Source organism: Penicillium macrosclerotiorum (assembly GCF_028827735.1).
Source record: "Penicillium macrosclerotiorum strain IBT 26536 chromosome Unknown utg000001l_segment0_segment0, whole genome shotgun sequence".
Classification (NCBI taxonomy): Eukaryota; Fungi; Ascomycota; class Eurotiomycetes; order Eurotiales; family Aspergillaceae; genus Penicillium; species Penicillium macrosclerotiorum.
In genome coordinates, this window is record NW_026643081.1 from 1,753,524 (window position 1) to 1,780,012 (window position 26,489).

The 26,489-nt window shown below is 53.2% G+C and overlaps 10 protein-coding genes across 10 annotated transcripts; 5 read left to right on the forward strand and 5 right to left on the reverse strand.

Annotated features, from left to right (window-relative positions):
* Positions 1 to 205: 205 nt before the first annotated feature.
* Positions 206 to 2,593, reverse strand: N7462_000596 (uncharacterized protein; the record flags this gene model as incomplete). Its single annotated transcript, XM_057072322.1, has 4 exons — positions 206 to 1,254; positions 1,307 to 1,418; positions 1,508 to 2,016; positions 2,089 to 2,593. 4 exons carry the CDS (start codon positions 2,591 to 2,593, stop codon positions 206 to 208), a joined length of 2,175 nt encoding a protein of 724 aa, XP_056938852.1.
* Positions 2,594 to 2,640: 47 nt separating this feature from the next.
* On the forward strand, positions 2,641 to 2,943 carry N7462_000597 (uncharacterized protein; the record flags this gene model as incomplete). The annotated part of the gene is made up of 1 exon (XM_057072323.1): positions 2,641 to 2,943. The coding sequence occupies one exon, from the start codon at positions 2,641 to 2,643 to the stop codon at positions 2,941 to 2,943; it is 303 nt and encodes a 100-aa protein (XP_056938853.1).
* A 632-nt stretch (positions 2,944 to 3,575) lies between these two features.
* On the reverse strand, positions 3,576 to 6,222 carry N7462_000598 (DNA-directed DNA polymerase IV; the record flags this gene model as incomplete). The annotated part of the gene is made up of 4 exons (XM_057072324.1): positions 3,576 to 4,754; positions 4,825 to 5,193; positions 5,287 to 5,459; positions 5,565 to 6,222. 4 exons carry the CDS (start codon positions 6,220 to 6,222, stop codon positions 3,576 to 3,578), a joined length of 2,379 nt encoding a protein of 792 aa, XP_056938854.1.
* Positions 6,223 to 7,833: 1,611 nt separating this feature from the next.
* Positions 7,834 to 9,501, reverse strand: N7462_000599 (Clr5 domain-containing protein; the record flags this gene model as incomplete). The annotated part of the gene is made up of 3 exons (XM_057072325.1): positions 7,834 to 8,534; positions 8,759 to 9,003; positions 9,299 to 9,501. 3 exons carry the CDS (start codon positions 9,499 to 9,501, stop codon positions 7,834 to 7,836), a joined length of 1,149 nt encoding a protein of 382 aa, XP_056938855.1.
* Positions 9,502 to 15,336: 5,835 nt separating this feature from the next.
* N7462_000600 (beclin 1) lies at positions 15,337 to 16,815 on the reverse strand (the record flags this gene model as incomplete). Its single annotated transcript, XM_057072326.1, has 1 exon — positions 15,337 to 16,815. The coding sequence occupies one exon, from the start codon at positions 16,813 to 16,815 to the stop codon at positions 15,337 to 15,339; it is 1,479 nt and encodes a 492-aa protein (XP_056938856.1).
* A 561-nt stretch (positions 16,816 to 17,376) lies between these two features.
* On the forward strand, positions 17,377 to 19,227 carry N7462_000601 (Myb-like DNA-binding domain protein; the record flags this gene model as incomplete). Its single annotated transcript, XM_057072327.1, has 1 exon — positions 17,377 to 19,227. One exon carries the CDS (start codon positions 17,377 to 17,379, stop codon positions 19,225 to 19,227), a length of 1,851 nt encoding a protein of 616 aa, XP_056938857.1.
* An 88-nt stretch (positions 19,228 to 19,315) lies between these two features.
* N7462_000602 (putative cysteine synthase) lies at positions 19,316 to 20,835 on the reverse strand (the record flags this gene model as incomplete). Its single annotated transcript, XM_057072328.1, has 5 exons — positions 19,316 to 19,494; positions 19,555 to 20,225; positions 20,278 to 20,396; positions 20,459 to 20,518; positions 20,575 to 20,835. The coding sequence occupies 5 exons, from the start codon at positions 20,833 to 20,835 to the stop codon at positions 19,316 to 19,318; spliced, it is 1,290 nt and encodes a 429-aa protein (XP_056938858.1).
* Positions 20,836 to 21,204: 369 nt separating this feature from the next.
* Positions 21,205 to 22,819, forward strand: N7462_000603 (class I SAM-dependent methyltransferase; the record flags this gene model as incomplete). Its single annotated transcript, XM_057072329.1, has 3 exons — positions 21,205 to 21,499; positions 21,568 to 22,538; positions 22,610 to 22,819. The coding sequence occupies 3 exons, from the start codon at positions 21,205 to 21,207 to the stop codon at positions 22,817 to 22,819; spliced, it is 1,476 nt and encodes a 491-aa protein (XP_056938859.1).
* Positions 22,820 to 23,930: 1,111 nt separating this feature from the next.
* Positions 23,931 to 24,542, forward strand: N7462_000604 (uncharacterized protein; the record flags this gene model as incomplete). Its single annotated transcript, XM_057072330.1, has 2 exons — positions 23,931 to 24,313; positions 24,407 to 24,542. 2 exons carry the CDS (start codon positions 23,931 to 23,933, stop codon positions 24,540 to 24,542), a joined length of 519 nt encoding a protein of 172 aa, XP_056938860.1.
* Positions 24,543 to 25,430: 888 nt separating this feature from the next.
* Positions 25,431 to 26,457, forward strand: N7462_000605 (alpha/beta fold hydrolase; the record flags this gene model as incomplete). The annotated part of the gene is made up of 3 exons (XM_057072331.1): positions 25,431 to 25,796; positions 25,860 to 26,213; positions 26,269 to 26,457. 3 exons carry the CDS (start codon positions 25,431 to 25,433, stop codon positions 26,455 to 26,457), a joined length of 909 nt encoding a protein of 302 aa, XP_056938861.1.
* Between the last annotated feature and the right edge of the window lie 32 nt (positions 26,458 to 26,489).

Genomic DNA, 26,489 nt, shown 5'->3' on the forward strand with positions numbered 1-26,489 from the left:
TTCCCCCGCCCTACTCTTGTGGGCCCCCCCCCACCCCCCACCCCCCTTCATGATCCCCCCGTTCCTCCTGGATGCAGTTTCCCTTCACATCATCATACAAGATATCGATAGCCGTGACACACAGACAGGCGAAGTGGGGAGGGAAAAAAGAACGTCAAGGCGACAAAAGATGGACTAATAACAGGATAGAAAAGGTTACCTAGGCCTAGGCAGCGGAAGGCTGCAGGAGACGAGCGCTATGGCAGAGGTCTAGAGAGCGCGAGTCGGTGGGGTCGAAGAGGGCGTTGGCGCGCTCTTCCAGGTAGAAGGGGGAGACCTGGATCATGTCGAACCAACGCATAGCATTCTCGTCGCTGCCGTCAACGGCCTTGAGGGTGCCGTTATCCGGGCGAATGGTGGTCTTGGGAGGCAGGCTGCGCATGCGCAGGAGCATGTGCAAAATGTCGGCGAAGCGTTCAGACTGGTTGAAGTAGTAGGGGGGCCGCTTGTCCAGGGGCCAGCGCTGGGCGAAGCTCTCGTTGTCCCAGGAGCGGAAGAGCCAGCAGGTGCGCTCGACGCAGTTGAGCAGGACGATGGCGACGAGGAATGTCTCAAACCAGCCGGTCTTTTGGCGCTGCAGCAGTCGGCGCTCCAGATCATTAATCACAGATTTGCTAAGCTGCATGGCGCGTTTTTCCATAGCAGCACGCAGTTGGCTGCCGAGCAGGTTGTAGGACTCGTGATCAGTGACTTCGTCGATAGGAAGACGGCCCTCGTCGGAGGGCTGGGAGAGGGAGTGCATGGAAGTTGGGGGAAGGGTCGGGTTGCAGAAAGTCTTCCAGTTGAGTTCAGTGTCGACCAAGATGTGAGTGGCAACCCAGAGGTCCACAGCGCGCTCGAGGAGAGTGTCTTTCTTCGTCTGGCTGAGCTCCGAGGCCAGCTGCAGTGTAGGCTTCATGAAGGGAGATGTCTCGCGCTCGATGAAGAATGCACCGGTTTTCTTGATATAAAGCTCCAGCTTTGTTGGGATGTCATCGGCATCGCTATCGAGGAGGTAGATTTCTTGCGGGGGACCGGAGAACTGGTCATCGCCCAAACCTTGGAGCTGGGGGTCAAGCGCGGAGACGGAAGCACGGTGGCCTTGGAGACCGCTGATAGTCACGTAGACCATGCTCTCCTCCATATGGGTCACCTCAATGCGACCAGCATAGTGCTCAAACTTAATTTGATTTCGGATTGCGTTGGTGTCGTGGTAAGCCAATGTGGCGTGCAGATCTTCAGACCGTTAGCATCAAATCCAAAAACAGGTGGGACAAGATCAACATACTGGCATTATACAATTCGAACTCCTCAGACAAACGAGTCCGGATACAAGGGTGCTTCCAGAGACGAGCGCTCTCAACACTGGCGCAAGTCGTACAAGGAGTATCACCAGAGCACTGGACGCTGTTAGCGAAGACTGACCACCCAAAGAAAAAAAAAAAAGTAATAAGAGAGCAGGGACGGGAAAAACGAGGGACATACGTACCGGCTTTTTCAACATTCGACAACGGATACACGCGCCGCGCTTCCGAACCTCCTGGACCTCACGGCGTCGCTCGGGGGTGAAGCGCCCGCGCACCTTGGGCTTGGCCGGCTTGGTCGAGTTGCCAAATTCGTTCACGAAGCCCTTCGCTTGCGTGTTGGGGTTCATAGCAATCGGGCGCGGAAAGGAGGCCGCCCGCTGCGTGGCGGCTGTCAACGACGGGTCATGCTCTTGCAAGCTATCAAACAGGAGTTGTTCGTGCGTGGAAAGCTGCTGGTTCCACTGGCTCATCTTCAATCCATCAGCACCGAGCTCGCCGTCCATTGTCAGCCCTTGTGGCACCATCTCATTGGCAGAGGCAGCGATCATGGACAACTGCGACTGGCGCGCATTGGAGGTCGGCTCGGGCGTCAAAGAACCATCGCCAAGAGGAGGGGACATGGAGGTATGGTGGTCGGAGGTGTGGCTCGGGAGAGCAGGAATGGTCGGGGTGCTCGAGGCCTGAGGGGTTCCTGGATCATGAAATGTGTTAGCTACAGATGGGGTTCTTCGCCCAGCGATTTCCCGCGGAGCTTTCGACTGACCCTGAGCATTTGCGCCGTCTTCCTGCTTCTCATCGCCGTGCTGAGATCCCTGAACAGTAAACTCTGCCTCAAGAGCCGGGTCCACGACGACGGTCTTCCCACCAGCGGTCACCGACTGTGTGTACGCGGGGCCTCGCTTTGTGGTGTCTGACGCACCCACCTGGCGGGACGCCTCCGCCAGGACGTTGAGGCCGTCGAAGTTCGGGCGATTCGGAAACGAGCCATCGCCCGCTTTCCCCTTAGCCCCGGCCGCGCTCGGGTCCTTGCTTGCATCGCCTTCAGTGAGGTCGGGGAGTTCGTGGAGGCGCAGAAGCACGCGCTGGCGGTCGCGTAGCGGGATGGCCTGACATTTCTTGACGAGGTGATTGGTGAGGCTGTCAATGCGACCCTTGGGGAACTTTTCGCCACAGGCCTTGCAGGTGTGCTGGTAGCGATTGCTGGAGTCCTCGAGCTTGGGCCCTCGGATGAAGAACTCGAGGATGAGCTGGTTGGGCTTGCGACCCATTTTTGCAACAGACTCAAGGGGTGTGGAGGGGTTTGTGGGCTCAGGGGATGGTCGAGCAGGCAAGAAAATTCGTCAACGCGTTCACTTCCAAGAGCACTCCAATAAGGCCAATTGTCGTTGTCGACTCGATCACGTCGTCCACGTTGGAGCAGGGCCAGACGCGATCAGCTGGACCACAAACAGAGCCGACACGCGAAGCGCAAGCTGGCAGGGCAAAATTGCGGACAGCACAGCAGACCAGCAGCCGTGGCGAGATCACCACGGAGGACCAGGTTCGAGGGGAGATCCAGGCAGAGCCCGAGTCGACCGAGGTTCACACACGATCGAGTCTTCGAAAGCAAATGTCTTGATGTGCGGCAAAACTGGGGGGGCAGTAGAGGGCGGTCTGGAAGTCACAGGGGGGAAGAACGCGATGAGGCTTCACCGCACGAAAGGCGGTGATGGCACGAAAAGGCGGTGATGAGGGACGAAGGCGGTGATGGTGGACCCCCAGGTTGAAGGGAAGGCGGTGATGGACGAAGTATGGAAGGGAGGAGGGGGATCGATGATGATGAGGGGATGAAGATGGGCTTTTCCAGCGCGGATTTGGAGTGGGGAAATCTATCGGGAGGAAGGAAGAAGGTTGAGGTCACCTTTGCACGAAATCTCTTCAGCAACCAGCGAAGTATGCAGCTTTTTGTGCCATTTGACTTTTGGCTCCTCTGCCCACCACACCGTGCAGCAAGGCTAGCTGGTCGACTCCGGCGCGATTCCTTTTACAATGGATTGCTACGTTTCTGGGACAGATCCAGACATTCATGATTAATTATTTGAACCCCTGAGGAAGTGCATTTGGGATGGATGCGAGACGACTCGCTGCCGCGCTGAAATTGAGCCCGGGCGAATTCAACCGGGATGACTCTGCCCCCGACTCACGACCAGAGCCGTCATGTAGCCTTCGTTTAGCCTTCGTTTAGATATGATATAGTCCACGCAGCCCAATCTAGCAAGTCCGTTCCTCAGCAGGTCGCCAGGGTACTCCGAGAACCGCAAAGATCCGGCGTTCATTATGGCCCTCGACGAGTCGGCCCGGATTGACCTTAACGCGCGCCGAATCGCGCAGCACACATTGAAACAGGCCGTGCTGATTGAGACACATGCCCTTTTTGCGCGCCAGCAGTCGCATACTCCGATTAAATATATCGTTCCCGGTGAAATATAGCAGCGCGGCCCCAAACTCCGCGCCCGGCACATACAGCAGATCGATGCGACGCCATACATCCGTCCCGGGGAGGGCAGACGCACCGTGCCATTTGGATCCATCCCCCGTCCGGCGCGAGGTTGCCAGACTGGCTCGCAGAAACCCATCCTGGAACAGCCGCGGCACCACCACATCCACGACCAGCGTACGGATCTGCTCCAGCGTCGCGTCTGGCTTCGTGATGAGCAGGTCGATGTCGCCCGAGGACGAAGCCCCGCGGCGGTAAGAGCCGGCGATGATCACCTGCATGTCCCTGTCCACCGCCTGGACCGCGTGTCGCACAATCGCCCCGTGGGATTCGACCTCCTTGCGCGGGATCCGTTGTGCAAAGTCGTGGTGACGCTCCACGCCGATGCGTTGGCTCTTGGTCAGAGGCGCCCGCTCCCGCAAATCGTCGAGCGACCGGTACCCTTGCGCCACCCACTTGGACGCCTGGACAAGCCCTGCACCGTAGACGCCCAGGAACTCCTGGATAATACGCTCTTCTTCCTGGTCATTGATATTGTCCAGGCGGCGGAGGCGGTCGGTCAGGACAATTTCTTCGATCTTGTCAGCCAGTCGCGCGCCCACGCCAGAAATAGACAAGGCTTCGGCGCGTGTCATTATACGTTTACTTTGTCGGCGCAACGCATTGATCGCTTTCCGATAAGCGAGTGTGCGCCAAGGGTCCGCGGTCCGTGTATAGTAGTCCAGCATCTGTTGGAGAATCTGGATGGTCCTGCTGTTTGGGTTGTCCCGTTTTGCACCGGGGTCAAACTTTTGCATGCACGCAAAGCTTCGAGCCCAGGAATCCCTGGCTGAGGGGTGTGCTGGAGACGTGTCCTGTGTGATTCGATCTGGGCCGGGTGTTTCTAATGGTTCGGGCTCTTCCTCGGACTCCTCTGCAGACTCCTCGTCGGGGGAGTCGATCGGATCGAGAGGCTGAGTAAATCACCAACGGTTAGCAACCGCCTTCATTGATTCCACCCCCTATGGTCTTCATGGATCTCACCAAGTGCTGCACAGCTCTAGCTTGATCAATAAGATCATCAAGCACATCACGATCACGCCTCTCCGTTTCACTCCCGCCTTCTTGAAAAGATTCCCTGGTGGCCGGTTCCAAAGCAGCTGGGACCACCGTCGTACCTGTAATACCTGAATTACTCTGCTGAGAGGACTCCGGCGTCTGTTTCACCTCACGCCGTGAAGGCTTCAAAACCAAAGATTCCACCTCACACGACTCAACAGGAGCCACGGGCCCGACATGCTTAGAGACCACCGGCGACCCCTCTACACGGAATCGCCCCTGTAAAGGGCTCAGCACTGAGCGGAATCTAATGCAGTCTGATATATACACCCCGTTCACCAGAGCGACGTTTTCCTGAAGGGGCGGAAGAGGCCAATATAATTAGCAGAGTCTCTCGCCAAGCGTTCTACGGACCCTGAGGCCGAGAATCGAAGCTCAAGAACTTACCGGAAGTGACGCGAGCTTGAGGAACTTGAGAAGGTCTTGATAACCGAGGCCTTTCTCAACAATCACATGTGTGATATTGGCTGCCCACTCAGTCGCCCAGTGGGCGCCATATTCCCGCGCCCGCTGGATGCGCAGACGGCGCGAGGGAGAAATGACATTGTTCGGGAAGAAGACTGGGAAGGGCAGTTAGCGGAGAGGTCCCGGGGAGGAATATAGCACCATCAGCCATGGGATGGCGGGTCGTGCAGTGTGTGTGTGTGTGTATGTGTGTGTCGTACAGAACACTAATTCTTTGAAGATCCGCTGCTCCTCCGGTACGGCCGGGGAGATGTCGGTAGTGGATTTCCTCTTCTTTCCAGCAGGCGGATCGCTGGATTTCGCACCTGCTCCGGGCATGGTTCCGGTTGTCAGAGCGCGTTTGATCGGTCTCATGTTCGGGTCGGATGGATGCATGGGCGTTCGCCTGGGGTTGTCTTGGGCTTTATATGCGTCCTGCGATAGTTCTGTCTCTGTATACGAGGGCCCAGGCTCGGTTTGCGCACGAGCAAGCATGACCCGATGAGCACGTGGCGAGTCACTGGTCAGATCCAGAATCTCGGGGTGTTTTGCGGCCGTGAGCAGATCCTCCAGGGAGTCCGAGTCTTCCTCGGAGACTGATGACTCGTCCAGATGGTCTAATTGCTCCAGGGCTTCGAAGAAGCTCATCTTGCTGCTTCGCCCTGCCATCATGGGCTGGCTAGTCAGGGATCCGGCGGAGAGTGGGACACTTGGGCCATAGATGGGGCCACCATAGTTGCCTGGGGAGCGAAGGGCGGGACGTGAGGATGACGGGATCACTTTGTAGGCAGCACGGCGACCCTGCAGTTGTCCGGTGGACGAGGACGGGGCAGCCACGGTTGAGGCGCCCGTGGAAACGCGGGAAAGTCGCGCGGGCATCGCGAAAACGCCGCCAGGTCACGGGATCTAGGGCTCATTTGACCGAATCTGGAATTTGGCGTCAGCAATCTAAACTCCCGACTCGATTGTCCCGTCTTGTCTTCTAGGAAATGCAAATTAGAAGGGACATGGAGAGCTACAGACTGTTTGGCCGCGCGTGCATTGTGCGTTCTATGTTGTTCTGAAAGAGACATGGATACAAATGTATACATATATATACAACAGCGACAGCAGTCCCCCTCGTTCATAATAACTTTTTTGAGTCAAGCCCATACACGTATGTAGTCAAGATCGTGAGGTCTTGCCCATACCTGTACCCCTGCGCGGCTTGTCACCTTCGTATTCAGCTTGCAATCCCCCAACATGATAGGGCAATTGCTCGAACCCGTGTAAGACCTGTCTCCCACCCGTCGCCCGCATTCTCCAATCACGCAAAATGGGCAATGGCCGACATGATGACATTGAGCGTATTTCCAGAGGGGTTGCCTTTCCTTGTGTGTGCAGTTCTATCGCGGTTGGTCTCGTTCTCGCGGCGGACTATGTGGCCCGTCTTTGTGGCTGAGGAGGGGATGGAAGATTCTCGTCTTATGTACTGGGCAGGTCATCGCAGGGCGGATGGAGTCGATGATGACTCGAGCGCGGAGAGGAGATAGGAACGGTTCGGCCGGGATTGACAGGAAGGCCGCAGAGTGAGATGTGTGATTTGAGGGCCAGAGGCAAGATGAATCATCGCTGGGATGCACACTGGCGATGCCGCAGAGACCTTGGTGCCAGTCGCTGTTCTGGGTAGTGGCAGGTTCAAGGCCCAGAGATGTCGACGACAATAATCTCGGGATCGAAGAAAAGGAAAAGAAATATTTGCACATTAGAAAACAGGCGGAGCGAGGACGTCGCCGCTTGTATGTCTTGCAAACCGGGCCCCGCAGACCACGGGGAGACGAATACTACCTACACCGGAGCAGAAGACGCGGAGGCTGCGCAGCGATGGAAAAAAAAAAAAAAAAAAAAGAAAAAAAAATCAAATATAGAAAAGGTCAATATAGACGAGTAAGAAATGCAGACGATGCTGATTATGTCGGAGTGCGAGGGTCGAGCTGTCTTGCAGGGGCCCGAGTGAATAAGATAAGATATGAGCGCTGTCGTTGGAGGAAGGGAGAGCCGGGCAACATAAGCAACAAAAATTCAGGACCGGGAACTACCGCCTCCCGTGCTCTAAGAATCTCAATCAACCCATGGATGGGGGAGGGGAAATCGAATCATGGCCGAGGGGAGGAAAGAGGAGAAGACAGGAAGCGAAGAGGAAAAGAGAAGACCAAACTGATAAAGGAATAGAACGCCCTTGCTATGAAATTTTCCTTTCTCAATCTCCTTGTCTGGAATGCGTGTATACGAAGCCAAAGAAAAAAGAACGCAAACGACCAAGCGGAGAGGGTATGACAAGGGCCAAGAACAAGAGAGGGCACGGAGAGAACAGACATACACGCTGCAGATGAGAGAATGCAAAAACAGAGAGCCTATACAGGAAGAAACCAGGATTCAAGACACCAAAAACAAACAAAGACAGACCCAGGGAATCGGGCTGCTTGTACATCATTAACGCCAATGTCACGGTCACATTCCCAGTCCCTCATGGTGGGTGATTTCCTGGTTAGGATCCTGCTCGCGCGCCCACTTGGACATGGATTGATTGAGCGTGTACTGCAGGTTCTCAAGTCGGGTTTGGAACGTATCCAGACGGTTCCACTCCGGGCCGTGGACCATCTGGGCGGAAGTATTGGCTGGATGCCGGGCATCTTGGGGGTGCAGATTTGAGACGGGAATGGCCGGCGGACCAGGCGCAGGGGATGCTGGAGACACCCGGGACACCGGGGACACCTGGGACACCTGGGACACCTGGGATGGACCCGGCGCTGCAGGCGGGCCGGCGGTGGCGACTGGAGAGGCTGGATGGCCCGAGTGTGTCACCGGGTGGGCGTGCATGAGATGTTCTGGTGGGTGATAAGTGCGACGGGGTGGCGGATTGGAGTGCATGCCCATCGGGTACGAGGGCTGGTCGTCATCCATGACGAGGTCGGGGATGTTGTCTATTTGGTTCGAATCTGGGATGACCATGAGCATCTTCACGGAGCGGCTTTTTTTGACTGCACCTTCGTGCGAGATCTCGATCGGCGTCAGAAGCTGATACATACCATATGTGAGTGGATACGCCGACGTCTCCCGGGTTGGAGAGTGCATGTCCGAGGGCGAAACCGGCGTGGCAGCGGAGTGCTCTTCTGGTTCAGGCGTATAGCAAGTCATGTCGGATGGCGTGGCTAGGAAGATCATGCGTTAGATGGTCAAATGGTAAATCTCGACACAGCCTCCGCCACTGCGACGCCCTGTATAAAGAGGGATCTATATCGACGGGACGAGGCAGAAAAACCATAAACCACTTTCCCCACCGCCTCTCTCTCTCTCTCTCTCTCTCTCTCTCTCTCTCTCTGTCTCTCGATATTGTATATATAAAGAAAAAAAAAAAACAAGAGAATTGACTTACAGGGCTCTGGACTCGCCCGTGGACTCGGCCGTTCCGACTCCTTACCCTGATCCCAGGTCGTGCCATAGCGACGGACAAACCGAGCAATGCGTTTCGGGTCGACCTGCTGGCCATTCACCCGGAAGGCCGTCTGCTTGCCACGGGCTGCCCGTTTCTCTTGCTTGCGGATCATCAGCTGGACTTCCTTGGCCTTGATGTTCTTGCGAACATGCCATGCCGCCAGCCGGTCTTTATATTGTTTTTCCCTGCCGAAAGAGGGAAAGTTAGGGCCATTTGTTCAGTGGTGTCTGCCTGGGCAAGCTCGGATCAATGCAGGGGAGGAACGCGAGGGGACCAGAGGGGGGGGGGGGCGCGGTTAGCAGCGCATCCATCGACCACATCAACCAGCCGCCTACCCAAGCGTGGAGCAGATATTTGCAGTCTTGCAACCACGGATCCGTTAAATGGGATGATGAGGGTGCTAACACGGGAACAGAACCAAACACCAAAGAGAAGGGTCAAGGAATCAATAAAAAAGAAAAAGAAAAAGGGAGGGTGTACGAGGCATAAAAATTGTAGTCTTTTTCCATAATGCGTTTGACGTCCCGTAGTTTCAACTGGTCGTTGCGGTAGAGCTGCTCGATGATCTCGCGGAAGTCGTGCCAGTCTTCAGATCGGCGGGGCCGGAAAATGCTCGAATGGGATCCAGCCGATGGCGATTGAGGCGAAAGCGCCATGGATGACGGGGGTGGATAAGGGTCCATGACGAGAGCCAAGCCGATTGAGGGACGAGAAGAAGGAAGAGGAGGGGAGAGGAGGAGGAGGAGGAGGAGGAGGAAGAGCGAGCGAGCGAGAGAGAAAGAGAAAAAGAAAGAGAAGAAAGAGAGAAATAGAGAGGAGAGGAAGAGGTCTTTTTTGTTATACGAAACAGCCGAGGAAAGAGGAGCAGAGCTAAAGAGAACGAGAACTAAAAAAGATCCCCGGAGAGGAGGGGGAAGGAAGTATAGACGAGAAGGGTCGAGGAAGAGAGAGACTTGGTTGGCTGGTGAGGGCGGCAATGATCAGGTATGGCAGCATCGACACATTGAGCGAGTCAAGAACATTCGAGGATTCGACAATGCGCGGAATCCCGTCGAGTCGAGGAACCGAGTCCAATCCTGCCAGCTCAATGTGAGGTGTTATGTGAGATGTGAGATGATGACCCTCAGACCGAAGGAGACCGCAGTAGAAGGGAAACGGGAACCCGCACGGGACCCAACGATGATATAGGAACCGACGAAGAAGAGGGGTGGGGGGGGGAGAAGGGAAGGGAAGGGAAGGGCAGCTTCAAGGAAAAAAGAGCGAGAGAAAAATTAATAATAATAATAAAAGAAAATGCCATAAATCAAAAACCACACCCGCCAAAAGAGGGCAACAGGGACAGCCAATAACCCGGACTCAGCAGAGACCCAGAAGACCCGGGAAATCGGGACCGGATGAGAATTATGAGAATTAAGAGAATTATGAGAATCATAGGCCCAGCGAAAGGAGGAGAAAGAATGCGATCACCAGGCAACTTGTCAGGTCTCCGATCAGAAACCGAGGCCAAGGAATCTCTCGACTGCTCTTTGCGGCGACCTGCGGCGCGCGGACGCACGACCCCCTGCTTCCCCGGCCAAATCAGCGCCGGCCTGCAGCGACGGCTCCATCGGCCTGCAGCGCTTGTCAGTGTCATGATCGCCAACGGTGACGGTCCATCATACTGGAGACGATCTCCAGCGCTCTCCCCCCCCCAACGAGACGGACGGGCTCGTTCCCGGGCGCGAGAGAAGCGAGAAGACCGCAGCGAGCGAAAAGCGACAACAGAGAACCCGAAACAACAATCAAAAAAAAACAGAGATACGCAGAGAGGGGAGAGGACCCAGCTAAAGCTAAACTTCTAGATATTGGACATTAGGGAGCGAGCGTTAAAAGTGGAGATTGGAGGGGGCCAGCGGGCCAAGAGAGAGCGCGCGCGCGAGAAAGACGGAGAGCGAGCGAGCGAGAGAGAGAGAGAGCGCGCGCGCAGGACAGGGGGGGGAGGGCGCGGCCCAAAAGAGAAGGAGTTCGGGAGTCGCAGCACCAGGGCGAACAAGGGTTGGAAACAATAGGACTCCGGACGGCGTCTCATATCTTGTCTTTGCGCTCTTCGACGCGACAGGGGACTAGGGTCGAGGGACAAGGAAGAAGGCACAAGAGAGAGAGAGAGAGAGAGAGAGAGAGAGATTCAAGGGACTCCACGCGCAGACGGTGTAGTTCCTCGATGCTTCGATGCGGATGCCTCCTCGTCTGGCAGGAGTCGCGTATACTTCCCGCAATCTGTCGGCGGCGGCTCCCCGTCCATCCCCGACCTGGCCTTCCGTGCTTGATCATGGATGAGAGATTCTGATCCCCAGGATCAGAATCCGTTTCCCGTGTCCAACGTCCGAGACCCCGAAGCCTGCGCCGTCCGCGAGAAAATACAGTATCCGCCGAAAAAGCAACGACAGACAACTCAAGCAAATCAACCCAGCACCGCGCACAACGCACAGGGCACGAGCAAAAGCACAAGGGAACGCGCCCCGAGTGGAGACCGGGAATCGGGTACTTTTGCTCGGGCCTAATGTACAGCCCAACCGAACTATTACATGCAGTGCACTGGCCGCAAATTGGATGCATTTTCCGTTGCCTTTGAATTGTTTCGGAGTCCCACTCTTTTCCTCGTTCTCTCTCCACCCGCGCTGGGCGACCGGCGGTGGTGCGTTAATCAGTGCGGTCCTCTAGTCGGCCATGCCGCCATTCGGGCCATGCGGTCATTGGGGGGCGTGGGGGGTGCGAGGGGTGCTCAACATCCAGAGATGCCATCCGCATTGGGAGCTTCGATCTCGGTCGGCTCGTTGAAAAGGTCTGGTTTCTTTGCAGGCGAGAGGGACTGACGCCTACCCATCCCCCTCGTGTGGGCCCAATGAGCGTGCGCACTGGCCGTATTTGACTTTGGTGGCACGTTCGTGCCTGCGATCGACTGGGGGTCTTGCGATCTATACCACGAACGGTAAGTCCTGGGGGGGGGGGAAGGGGAGGGACCGCGCGCCCGGACAAATCAGCACCTGCATTGGCGAGACTGAGTCCTGGGTCCTGAGGAATAACGCAAGCTACGAAAGTCCCAAAATCTCTACGGGCGATTGGAGATGGGAAAATGGGTAGAACAGCTCGACGGATCTCCAGCCGACCTCCAATATCTCCCCTCTTTCCCCCCCCCCCCCCCCCTCTCCTAATGATGCGCGCTTCCCTCTCGCCGGCGTGCCCGGGGACTCCCGCAAAGGTTCCAGGGTTGGGGTGCTGCTCACCGGGAGCGGCCCGAAACCTCCAGCTCTTTTTGTTTTTGTGGTTGCGTCCCGCCGACCCTTGGCCCGACCCGAGGCTCTGGATCCTGTTCAAGATACTTTGGAAACATTGTAACAATACCCTGCACGGAGGTGTTTTTGTTTTGTTCGAGCCCACTGGAGTTTCTGCGCGATTTGCTTTTTTTGGTCTCTCTCTCTCTCTCTCTCTCTCTTTTTTTTTTTTTTTTTTTTTTTTTTCTTTTGTCCATCCTCGTTTATACCAGTTTCCATTTTCTATTCCATTTTTATTTCTCTATTTTAAATTTTATGTATATATAGTACATATATATATATATATATTTTTTTTTATTTTATTTTATTTTTTTCCAATTTGCCTCCCCCCCCCCCCGCCCCTTCGCTTGCGGGAAGTGCATCCTCGTGTAGACGCAAGGGTGGGACAGCCGTTGGAACATGCCTCGCCGTTGAGAGACAAAGTGTCATCCCCATGCCTAGATCGTGCGGCAAAGAAGGGGGAGGGGAATGGCAATGCGGAACAGTTCACGAGCGAGAGCTGTTGGGGGGAGGGGGGTCAAGCCTAAAAAAAATACAAATACAAATACAAATAAAAATACAAATAAAAAAAAAAAAAAAAAAAAAAAACAAGGAAGAAAGAAATGAACATCCCCGAACCCGATGGACACTGCTTGGGAAGCTCGATATCTCATTTCGCACTATGTACTTCATCCTCCGTACAGAGTACGTTTCTGTACGTTCTCAGCTACTGACCTTGTATGGCCGGATCGACCTCCCGATACATGTATACTTCGTCCGCCAGGGACCGCCTCACTAGTATGAATAGGCCCAGGACAGCACGATTGAGGGATGAGATGAATATATATAAAAAGAAAAAACAAAAACAAAAAAAAGGGCAGCCCACCGTCACGATGGCAGCGGGAGCATCAAGGGGGAAGCTGGAGAGAGGGCCTCCCCCGACACGAAAGGATTCACGCAGGCTGGGAATCCCCGCCCTCCCCACGCGCACATTCTTTGCGCTTTGGTCCCTTGGTCGGGTTGACCATTCTCGGTCAGGTTGGCCACAGTGGCCAACCTTTGTTCTACTTGATTTCTTTTTTTGGGTGGGCCGTAACTCAGGCCTCCAAGACCCGCGTCAGGTGCGCGAACGCTGGCCCGGTCAGTCGGGTCGACGAACAGCTCGAGGGCCCCGGGGATCGGGACCGGACGGGCAATTGGGAGGAAAGGGGAGAATCTGAGAGAGGAGACAGCAATGAATCAAAGCCCGAAGCCCCAATCATTGTACCTCAAGAGCTTGTCCGGATACCCGGAGCCAGGGGAAAGAGGAAGAGAGAGAGACAGGGAAAGAGAGAAAGACAAAGAGAGGGAGAGGAAGAGGAACAGGGGAGAAGGAAGAGGCTCTTACTCATGCTAAACACGCATCACTAACGAGCAGTAATATTCCTAATATTCCATATATGTCTGATGTTCCTGATGTTCCTGGTCTGGTAAGAGTCGAGGTACGAAGTACGTAATACGTGGATTGAAGGTCCAGTCTACTTCCTAGACGGACATCGCCTCAGCTGGGGATACCAACTGGGGTACCAGCCAGGTACCTCGGGACCCCATGAAGGGCGCGGACAGAAGTACGACGAAAAAAAAAAAGAAACAGAAACAGAAACAAAAGCAACAAGAGACAACAGTTGTTCGACGAAAACGGAGTCGACGAGAAAGTACCTCGAGGGGGAGGCGCGGGGAGTGGGTTATTCATGTACATCGATGAACATCGATGGACCTGGCTGGACAAGCAATGGAAGAGGCCAAGCGGCCCAGTAATGAAGGGGGGAACGGCCCTGGCCCCGTTGAGAGCGAAGGCTAGAACGCCCAGACACAAGGACAAAAGCACCGAAGGACCGAGACCCTTTCCGATCGAATCAGACCCTAGACCTCCCAACAGACTTTCGATCCGTGTGTCAGGTGGCAAGGCATCGAGAGCTGCATGGATCGACGCGGTCGGGGAGGACAATCCGAGTCCCCGCTGAAGATGAGGAGGCGAGCCAGAGGCTCGACAAGGTACTCCGTGCGCGGATGGGGCCATTTCCTCGTACTTTCCCACCCCCCGTGGCTGTCAGCGCTTTTCTTTTTCCGGCCATAAACCGCTTGCACCCCCTCTCTTTCCTCCCTCCTTTCCTTTCCTTCCCCCCCCCTTTTTTAGTGGCGAGAAATGAGGCCAGCACAAGTACGGCATGAGTGGAGCGACAGCCGGGCGCCCGTCCCTACTACTGTACGTGCATGCTTCGGGGGGACGCTCGCGCTCGAACGGGCATCGATCTGAACGTTCGATGGCCCAAAATGCGGGGCCGCGTGAGCCAGTGCTTTTGTCCTGACGGGGGGAGGGCTAATTTCGTTGGGGTTCCTGGTCTTTGGGGCATTCGTTGGCAGCTTCTTATTGCTGGGTACGATAATGGGCACGGAACGGGACGAGACCAAGTGGGCGCGCGGGAACGCGGCCTACTCCTCTCAACCCACTCAGGAGTGGAGAGCAACGACCGACAGTCACGGAAGGAGACACAAAGACGGACTTTTCCGCGTGGAGCAGGGTCCACACCGTTCAATGCCCAGACGCCGGACGAAATCCGGAGATATGTGCCGCGGCCATGGTCATAGGCCCACGGACCACCGTTCACCGGCTCGGATCGCATGCAGGTACTAGGATGTAGCGCGCAGACCGGATCAGAAGTAAATCGTGGCGAATGTTACAGCGATGCCGCAATAGCGTATTGAAGGGGGAACTCCCTGAGCCCTCGGAGGGTCGAGAGAGGCAGGCTGAATAGAAATGGAACGGCTTCCGCGGCCCACGAGCCAGTGTGCTGCATGGCCCCGGCAGATGACAGGAAGGCAAGATTGGCAGTTATGCCTTGTCGATCGAAGAGTTGGGACAGCTAGCCAATGGGGCTCGGCAGGTTGGTGAGACGCATGTCGTGCCAGGGTGTGACCAGACATACTTCTCACAAAAGTACGGAAGCGATAAAACTGCCCAAGCCCCCCTCTTCTCCGTCGTGGAGTTGACGATTGATGCCCATGGGGTCGTGTTCAGGGCCAGTGGTTCCATGCGAGTGTAAAGAAAAATAACAAAAGAAAGAAAGGCATCGGACTGAGGAATGATGGGCAAACATCCACACCGCCGGTTTCTTTCTTCACGAGCCAGGATCACTTCGCACCGTCAGAGGCATCAGTTGCTGCAGCAGGCAAGCGGGAATCTCTTTCTTAGGGTCGATTCCTGGCGGGGCTGGCTGATGCCTGTCGGGTCTGCTCAGCAGCAGCGACGGCGGCGGCGACAGCAGCTGAGTTGCTCGAGCCTGCACCCGCAACATTACTCGCGTGCGCAAGCAGAAACTTGCAGCATGTTAGGGTATACTTGCACGCACGGGTCCATGTTTCATCATTCTGGTTAAAGCCAAGCTTGATACTGGCATCCCCGATCCGATCCCGATTAATCTCATAGGGTAGTCTTAGCCCTGGTGCGGTGGCGCTAGTCTGACCGCGACGGGGCGATGCCACCGGGGCTGGGGTGGACTCAACGAACTGTCCGAGCTGGCGCAGGCAGTCCAGGAACGCCACCATGCCAGCATCAAACCGACGGTGCAGCCAGGGGAGATTGAGCGGGAGATCCCCCGACGAAAAGAGATCCAGCTGGGTGACTCTGGACGCGCCACGTTCCGTGACAGCTGTCCCGGCAGCCTGCGGCGGATACTCAATCTTATCGACCCGTGAGGTAGAACCAAGAGGCCGCAATCGGTATCCCTGAAATTGGAAGCCCAGACGCTCTGCAATCGTAGCCAGAAGCAGACAGGTTTGTCCCCAGGCAGCATTGATCTCCGGCCACTCGACCGAAGGGTTGGCCAACCGACCCAGACGTAGCCCGTTGATTGTACCAAAATATCCATCATGACCAATGCAAAACGCGTCATTGTAGACATTGGTTCGTTGCAGCCGCTCCAGCTGCAGCGAGTCGTGGTCGTAACGCATGTTCAACGCATCCCGCTCAGTTTGAAATTCTGCCAGTGTCAAGGCAAAACCGTTCCGGGCCCGCCAGAACGCCTCCTCATTCGCATCTAGCCGTTGGGATTCTTCCTCCAACACAGCGACTTCCTCGTCGAGAGCGGCCTTTTCTTTCTCCAATTTTTCAAGTTCAGCATACATTGTCTCCTCCCCTTTGAGACTCTCTTGGAGGGATTGTTCGGCCGCCTCAAGCTCTTCAGAGGTTGGAATGGAGGCATTCAAATCTCTCAGAAAAGAGATATATGCATCCCTTTCCTTCGTCGATCCAGCAAGCCGCTTCTGCAACCCATCCACCAACAGCTCGGTACAATCTACACAAATAGGATGGTCGATGTCTGACCGCGATGACACGATCTCGAATAATTGAGCCGATTTCTCGATCTGTTGAGCAAAAGATCCATCCTCCTGAGTGGTATCCTGGCCCGGTGTGCTTTTTCGCCGAGAACTGGGTAGGTTGGAGCTTTCCACGGCCGGAGGAACAAATTGAGACTCTGTGAGCATCACGAAGGACATGTTTCCACTCTCGGCTCGGGGGTATCCCCGGCGGATGTGACTGGGTTCCCGACCGCGGTGGAGGGATAGACCTTCTGTAAACTGGCGGCGTAGCATGCTTAGACGTTCGGTCGTAAGGGTCACGTCGATCCGGGGGGTATGCAGCTCGCGCTGATGATGATGTAGCGCCATGTTCGGAGAGTGTTTTGCCCGTAGAGTCTAGACCAGAAGCTTGGATTAGCGATCAGCGTCCACCGAGCGCATGAGTTATTGCGAGCGCCTACTAATGAGCAAGTCAAATGCAGCAGGATTGAGGGCTTCAACCGAGCCATCTAGTTTTAGTGGCGTCCGACACTTCTGGCAATACATGGTGTTGAAGTTAGTTGGATCAGGTCATGGTTCGCGGGGACGTTGCGGTGTGGGGAGAGATGAGGTTTGGGGGGAAGCTTCGGCGGCAACGTCACGCCGTTTGTTTCTCAACAGTCGGTTTTCGACGGCGCACCTAGCCAACCCCGAAGCTTCTCCCAGGTCCATTGTGCTTGCACTCTCGAAGCAAAGCCTGGCGATTTATACACGCTGTCTTTATCTATTTTCTTCGCTAAGGGATGCTTCACCGAACCTTGCGCTGCTGGCCCTCGTCCCGTCGCGTTTTACGCGTATTCCGAGCCGCACTTCAACCCGCGTCTCCAGATAGCTCAGCGACCGAACGGCACGGCGCAGACGTCGCTTGCAGACGTCGCTTTGGATGCTAACATGGATGACATCATGGAACGACCTACGAAGCGCCCGCGTCTCTCGTTACCTCCAGGTTCGCCCGAGGAAACATCCGAGTGGGATTTACAAACAGCGCGCACCCAGAACGACCTCCGGCTTAAGTCCATCTTCGAGGGCATTTTTTCCAAATACGGCAACGACTTTACAGAAGTGGGCGATGAGATTGATCTGGAGACGGGAGAGATTGTCGTCAATAATGGGCATTTGCAGGGTCTTTTGGAAGAGAATAGCCCGCAAGACAACACGCCGTCATGGCTCTTCGGGACCGATCTCTCCAAACCCGAGTCTGACATCGCCCAAGATGAAGCACAGGATGGCGTGCAGGATGAACTTAAAGATTCCCAGTACGATCCCTCAACAGTCCATCCCAGGAACGAGCTGTCGGGATTTAGCACCGACGGCGACACAAGCGTGGATTCACTTTTAGACACTGCTTTGGCGTTTGACACCAAGACGGGGATCCCAAGATCCAATCCCACGGGATCCAAAGATCAATATGCACTTGATCCACCGGAGAAAGATCCTGGTCCAACAGATCCTCTTTGGCAGGCGCCTGAATTACCCTCACTGTTTTCAACGCCGACGGCAGAACGCCGCAGAAATGTCGTTCAGACCCCACGGCTTCCACACATCACCAGAGAAGTTTCTCCACCTGGATCCGGATCTCTCTGGACAGTCCCGCGACGAGGTCGACCACGTAAAGATGGGCAACAAAAAGCGACCCCGTCGCCGAGTAAATCCCGGTCTCGGGCGAAGCGCAAGCCTCATTCCAGCCCTGCGGCGCGCGACTGGTCTTTTGCTAAAGTTACCGATGGCGACGAATCAGACGATCCGCTACAGGAGGACTTCCCCTCATATACCCCTTCGCGATCACAGGGCACGGAGAAGAAATTCCACACCTCGCCTCAACTGAAACTAAATATTCGTGTTGAATCTAGATGCCAATCACCGAGCCCAGCGGACCCTGCTTTGCATGGCCAATCGGCTAGTGGACTTGGGCATGGACCTCGCATCCAGGGCCACCACTCGGAAGAAAGCCATGTTCAGAGTGAGGTGGCACCCAATGTTCGAAATTTCCAATGCGATTCACCTGCACCGCCTCACTGTGAGGGGAAATCCGACTCGCCACAAAAAAGTACATCTGCCAGATCTCGCGGCGGCGTCACGCCCGATGAAGCTAAGGTGATAGTATGCATGCGATATGTCCAGAAGAGGAAATGGAAAGATATCCTGGATTTTTTGCCAGGGCGCAAAATGCCACAGATTATACAATGGAACGCAATTCACTGGACCGATCGGCGTGCGAATCCGCCCGAGGTTTCAACTCCCTGGTCGGAGACTGAGCTGAACGTCCTGGATGCCCTGAAGGATCGGTCGGATCTCTCGTGGTCTAAAATCCAGACTGAACTGCCTGGTCGATCTCGGCGTGAAATTGAAATTGAATTGTTTCGTCTCTGGGTTGGAAATGATGTTTGGGGTGGTACAGAGCGAAATATACCTTCGAAATCTGAGGCAACGATCGAAAATAGGGAACAATCACAAAAGAACGATGCATCTAAATCTTCTGAATCTTCCGTCACGGCCGTGAAGGAGAAGCTCACAGTGATTGAACCTCTTGAAATCGAGCTTCTAACACCGAGAACAAAGCGGCGGCGTCAATTTGAAGATTTCCTGGAAGACGATGATGACGATGATCTTATTCTCATCAATGATGTATCGTCTCCCTCTAAAATGTCCGCAATTTGCCTCAATACTCCATCTCCCAGCCGATCTCGTTCAGCGACACCGAGGAGAGCCTCACCTGTCAAGCGTTTGAAGTTAGGAAATTGATGTTCAAGCGTACTAATCATGAACATAATATTGCTAAATAGGCTCTTGACATGTAAAATTCCATGTGTGATTGTCTCTTACTTTACATCTACTGAAAATCCTCATCCCGGGCATTAAGCACATCTTCCAACTTTGTATCAACGGCCCCACCGACATCACCAGCCTTGGCCCAGAATCGAGACAAGTGTCGCGAGCCAGAATCAGATAGCATCGTCACAATTCTATGCCCAGGGCCAAGCTTCTGCGCCGTCTTAACCGCAGCGAAACCTTGGAGAGAGCAGTGTCAGTTGGACCACACTGCATAGTAAAAGCGACCAAATAACTCACAGTTGACCGCGCTGCTACTGCCAATGAAAATACCATCCTTTTCAACAAGCCATCGAGCCATGGCTAGCGCCTGTGCGTCTGTCACACGCACTGCATCGTCAACCAGCTCTTTCCCAGCCTCGAAATTCGCCGTCACGCGATTAATGCCGATGCCTTCCACAATAGTATCGATCTGACGTCGTCGCCGCGTGCCCTCGCGCTCTTTGACATCGAACATAACGCCATAGACAACACGATTATATAGCCCGCTTCCCTGCGGATCAGCCAGGACAACCTTGATATTAGGAAGTAGTGGCTTCAGATACCGTGCCACACCAGAGATGGTACCACCGGTGCCAGCACCGGCAACAAACGCGTCAATATTCCCATCGCACTGCGCATACAACTCCGGACCAGTCCCATCGTAATGAGCGCGCCAGTTTGCCTCGTTCTCGAATTGGTCCGCAAAAAAGCCGCGGCCCCGGACCTTGCGCTCGTGGGTTTCTAGATGGCCTCCCTCGTCGGCCATGAAGGAGACTGATGTGGAGGCTGTGTGCGCATGTGCAAGTGATCGGGCACGATTAACGAAGTTATCCTTCTCAACAATTGGTGCTGGGGGCACGCGGTCGACAATTGCCCCGAGCTTGAGAAGTAAATTGGATTTTTCAATAGCCTGGTCCGAAGGCATGCAGCTGTAACAAGTGTGAGCCAGTGCAGTCGAATGGACATGAAAGGGAATAATACATATGGGCAAGATATCCCTTTGCTCGGGCAAGGCTCGCAAGCGAAATGCCGGTCGATCCTGATGTGCCTTCATAGATCGTATCACCGCTGTACGGCGTCAGGATTCCGTGTTCTTCGGCCTGACTAGAATTAGCATCGATATACTCGATAGCATAATTAGAGTGAATGTTCTTCCGCATACAATCTCAATCATACTCAGGGCTACTCGATCCTTCGAGCTCTGCCCGGCGCCATTTAAGAACTGAATCATACAGCTATTAGCATACTTCCTGCCCCTAGCGGTCCGGATTTCCTAACCTCGGCCTTGGCCAGGATTTCACATCCTGTTTCTTCTGAAAGTGACTTGATCCGAAAAAGTGGTGTATTTCCTATGCATCCTTGGATTCCTTCAACTATCGCCGGCGGGCCTGACCGCGCAACGAGTCCATCTGCTTGCGCGGTTGAGGGCGCTGAGTTTTCGCGCTGGCGCTGCGGATATAGCACCTCTCGACACACAAGAGCTAGACACACTCCGGCAATAAAAGCTGTACCAATATAGACCTGTGAGTGGTCAGACATTGTGCGCTATTTGATTTCCCGTTCTTCAATTAGAAGATGACCAAATATTCATCTGAAGATGGGATGAGAAGCTCGGACCACATTCATGTCCTTTCGGAAGATGAATGTTCAGGCCGATTTGGGAGCTAAAGGGGATTGTAGAGTAAAAACAAAAATAATTGAGCAATAACTAGGAACAAGAAAATATCCGTGTACAGACGACCGAAAGAACCGCCCAGTTGTTCATGACTCCATGAACCCATGAAAAAGATCGGATCAGTTGCTTCAGGCACGTGCTCTGATGCCTGAGGCCAAAAAATTAGAGCTCGCAACCCCATATCACCAACCACTGATCGCCAACCTGTGACCGTCCCTTTCGATCCAGGCACCATGGACTCGCGCGTCCTCAACCAGCTGTTCCGGCAGCTTTTTCGGCATCCCGCCTGCCAATCCTTGCGACGACCACCACCCTCGCTATCTCGACAAACCCGTACATTCCTCACCCGACGCACGCCCACGAAGCGCAAATCGCAGGACGATGGCATGCTCTGGACGAAACGGGGTGACTATTCCAGAAATATTGACGAGGAGTACTGGTCATATCCAACTGTGACGGCAAAAGATTTGCAAAATCGTCGAGAACGACCGCGTCAGGTGAAAATGCTGACGCGCGAGTTCATTGACGGTAAGTTTTGAGACGCTAGGAGCTTGCTGGTTTGGATTGAGAGCAGGATGTTGACATTACCAATACAGACAGCCTCTACAATCCCCACTACGGTTACTTTTCGAAGCACGCGACCATCTTCAGCCCCGGTGAGCCTTTCGACTTTAACACCATTGAAGACGGGCCCGCCTTCCACAGGCTGTTGGGTGAGCGATATACTGAATTTGAAGACCTCCTTGATGAGGTGAAGCCGGATATTGCGCGTCAGCTTTGGCATACTCCAACGGAATTGTTCCGGCCGTACTATGGCGAGACTATTGCGCGGTATCTCGTGTCTAATTACAAGCTTACCCTGTACCCCTACCACGACCTCATTATCTACGAAATGGGCGCTGGAAACGGCACAATGATGTTGAACATTTTGGATTTCATCCGTGATACGGATCATGAAGTGTACCAGCGTACCAAATTCAAGATCATCGAAATCTCGCCTGCATTGGCGGACCTGCAAACCAAAAACTTGATGCAAACGCTCCACGCCAAGGGACACCGGGACCGCGTAGAGATCATCAACCGCTCGATCTTCGACTGGGAAACCTACGTGCACTCCCCGTGTTTTTTCCTGGCGCTCGAAGTGTTTGACAATTTTGGTCACGACACTATCCGCTATAACTCACGAACCGAAATCCCGCAGCAAGGCGGAGTCCTCATCGACGCGGACGGCGAGTTCCACGAATACTACAACACCCAGTTGGACCCCGTTGCAGCTAGGTTTATCCGCGTACGTCAAGCGGCTGCACGACGTCAGTTCCCAAGTCCTCTCGGTTCCCGATTACTTCGTGGCCTTCGATCTGCGCCACCCTTCGGCAAAGAGTTCTCGTTACCTGAGTACATCCCTACCCGGCTTATGCAATTCTTCGACGTGCTGAACCAGTACTTCCCGGCGCACCGTCTTGTAGCAAGTGATTTCAGCTCATTGCCTGACGCAGTGCCCGGCTTGAATGCACCAGTGGTTCAAACTCGGTATCAGCGGCGGACGGTGCCAGTGACGACTCCTTTTGTAAGCTCCCCAAATGCCAAGTTTGAAAAGTTAAAATTAAAGAAAAGAAGAAGCTAATATTTTGTCCTCAGGTTCACCAGGGCTACTTTGATATCTTCTTCCCCACAGACTTCAACGTGATTGAGGATGTGTACCGAGCTGTCACGGGCAAATTGACACAGGTCATGAGCCATGAAGATTTCATGCACCGCTGGGCATATATCGAGGATACGGAGACACGGAATGGGGAGAATCCGTTATTGACCTGGTATAAGAATGCCAGCATGTTGATGACGGTGTAGATACGACTCGCATCAGAGCTGTGACATACTGTACACTATTTTCAAACTAGCTTGTCTTCTTCAAGCTGTTTTATGGATCAAATTCAAAAAGATCTTTGCATATTCACCTCCCAGCGGTTATATTGTGCTCTTATCAAACCCTCTTTTGTAGAAGCAGAGCAATATAGGAAGATTTTGGAGAATATCACCCGAAAGAAGTCCATTATCAAGAACCATTGTATCTCTGCGTTCTAATTTTCTAAGCGACTGCGATTTATTTGCCTTGTAATTAGTCTCTCCTAAAATTTGCTATCTCTTATTCAGCATCGAGGTGGTCAAAAATAGTAACTTCTATGGGTCCGCCCCCTACGCGCCCTTTCACTGCCATCAGCACAAACCACAGCGATATCTTCTTCAGATAAGCGATTTCAGAGAGCAAAAAAGTAATGAAAGCGAGAGCCTGGCGAGGGTCGAACTCGCAACCGCCAGATTAGCTAGATGTTGGTTAGCAAGCGTCCTATATGGTTGTGGGAGAGTGTGACCAACGAGTCTGGTGCCTTATCCAATTAGGCCACAGGCCCCAAGCGCCTGGTAGTTATCACAGGACCCATCTCTTATAATCATCAAAACTTCCATCTTTTCTGTGTCACATAGGCTCAAAATTCCCTGTGAGCAGAGCTATAGCCGGAAAAGGATCTCTATTGGAGGCTCGAAGACTGACGTGAAGGTGATGGCATCACGTTGGGCTATAGTATGTAGTATGGAGCGGATATATTAAGAATAACGCAGTGAGTTGTACAACTGAAAAACAGCAATACTTTTCTGATATATTTTAACTGTGATTACTGTTATATTCTAAAGTACTTGCGTCTTGTAGAGATATCTAAGGATGTGCGTTGGACGAATAGATGGCTTTCCATCACCCCGGTCTGCAGCACCTGACTGGCCGCACTGTCTCTAGTGACAGAACAGACCTATGTCAGTGGTTCGCCATCAACCTGCACAGCCAACTCATGCATGAACACGCCGACAGTCTTACTGATAACGCTTCTCCAGATTTTGTCAAGCTTAAATTCCCTGTGGGTGCCAGCGCTACCCGCTATCTTTCCCCCACTTTCTCATCGTAGACATCATGCCCGGGGTTATCCATTTTTTTGACACGAAGTTGGCTCGGGTGGTCAACATCTATTCAAATTTTCAAGACTCTGTCAAGATATACCATGATTTTGATTCAAGATGGCAGTCGCTCAATGCCCTTGCTCATGCAGTCTCCAAGCAACTGAAATCATGCTCGCCTGATGAAGAACAAACACTGAAAGTTAAATCAAGTCTCAAGAACTGTGCGACAACATTAAAGAACTTAAGCAAAATTCTGGATCAGTATCCCAGTCTTGAAACACAAAATCCCAAGTATCAAGACAAAGTCAAATTTGCGCGTGAGGACATTCAGTATTGGAGTTTGTGCCTCAAATCCAGCAAATCTGAGCTCAATTCTGCGCAGCGCATATTAGAAAGGTAAGTTCGTCTGCCAAAATCTTCGAAAGAGTGTGGACTGAACGAAATTCTCTTATCAGTTACTTAAATCCAGGAGTGGTAATAGATGAGCAGGAAACTCGGAAAATACCCAGCAAAGGAAGCAAAGCACCAAGGAGAAGACGGCGACGATCTTCGACAAAAGCCGAAACGCCAAGCTGAGCACCCGAAACCGTTAGCAAGACTGAAACTGATTCCCCAGAAGGTTTGACTGAGCAGGAAAAGTGCGGAGAAAACGGGTAGAATCTTTGGTATATCTCATGAATCTACTCCATCCGAAAACCAAATCCTCTTTCTACATAAATCAAGAGAAACCGAAGCGCTCTAAGAACCATTATCCTCATGTAAAGGGTCAATCTTGCAGCATGAAGGAATTTAGGATTTCGATACTCCAGTCGAAGACCTGCACTGAGTAGCAGCCGCATCCTCCCAACGGTAGAACATAGATCGTGTACTTTTAGAAAGCTCTAGATCCACGCGCAACCTTGAAAACTTTCGGTTTGTTTTCGCATATAGCAGGCTTGTGGAACTTAGCAACAAGTATTTATCAAAATTAGGCATGCTCTGTGGTTTTTTTGCAGCGAGCACACCCTGAGAAATTAAAACACAGGAAAATCAATGTTCAAAGAAATGTTGATGTGGCGCTGTTACTCCACTTCACGGAGTGGGTGTGCTACCAAGACACAAGGAACAACCTCCCTTTTCTTGGCGTAATTTCCCACCCAATGTGATATTCTAGTCATAAAATTCAAAGTTTACGGCTCAGAGGGCTCTGGCCATGTTCGGAACTGATCATTTAGGCAAGTGGAACTAGTACGCAAATACCCAGTAATGTCACACAGTGCACTTGACCTGGAGACTTTACTTTATCTAAACTGGGATTAGAGTGACCCACGCGTCGGAAGGACATGGTTGTCCGTGCACTACCGTAGCTTTTCCGGCTTTACACCCATTTCAAGATATATTTCCTTAGGAAGATTTAGCGGCTATCTTGGCGGGTTTCCGAAGTGAAGTAACATATTATCAACTTCTATCCCCTGAAGATACGAGACGAGATCACACATCATTCATCTCAGCAAAAACAATTGATTATTACACAATGGCTGCAACTCAAACCATCACAGTCCCCCATCTAGGCGGTATCAAGGCCGGATATGCCTTCGCAAAGGACCAATATGATCCCTCCAAGCCGACATGCGTACTCATCAATTCGATGTGCATGACTGTGTCTCTCTACCATGATCAGTTTAACAACCAGGCCCTAAATGATGCAATGAATCTCCTAGCCATTGAACCTTTAGGCCATGGCTCAACCAGCTCCCCCTCCGAGCATTTCACATACTGGGATTCAGCCCATATGGCCTTGCAGGTCATGGACCACTTTGGAATTCGGAAAGCGTTTGCTCTTGGCACGAGTCAGGGAGGGTGGATAGTAACTAGGATGGCCCTACTAGCCCCAGACAGGGTAAGTTCAAATTCACCTTCTGCTAATTAAATTTAGAATGGTATTGAGCTTACATGACGCTAGATTCTCGGTCTCATGCCCCTGGGAACCTCCATGGATTATGAGTCCCTGGATTCCCGGTCCAAGGGCTGTTGGGATCCCGCTACCAATCTCATGGCATTTTATGAGAAGTGGACGAGCCCTTCACCCACGCCTGACTTTGTTGTGGATGATGTCTGGTGTGGATTGGTCGGGGGGATTGGTTTTGGTGCTTCTGCGACCACCGAGAAATCTGCTTTCTGGACCCAGACCTTGAAGGAAGTATACAAGGGCGACGAGGGCCGAAAGAAGGTTCGAATGGCGCTCAACTGCCTACTAGAGAGAGATGGGCTCCTGCTCCGAATTGGGGATATCAAATGTCCTGTTCATTGGCTACAGGTGAGACTTATCTCTGACTTTCTTTGGGAATGATCTGTGAATTGACAATTATCAGGGAACCGAGGATGTTCCTTTTGGAACGATCGTCCCTGCAGAGCATGTTAAACGATTCACTTCCTCTGCGGATGCTAAACTTCAGATGATTGAAGGGGGTGCACATTATTTGAATGCAACCAACTCAAAAGAGGTGAATGACGCCCTTCTGGAGATGGTGACAAGGTACAGTCACTCCAATACTCTGTAGAGATTGGTTTATGAATTCCGGTGCATGAACCA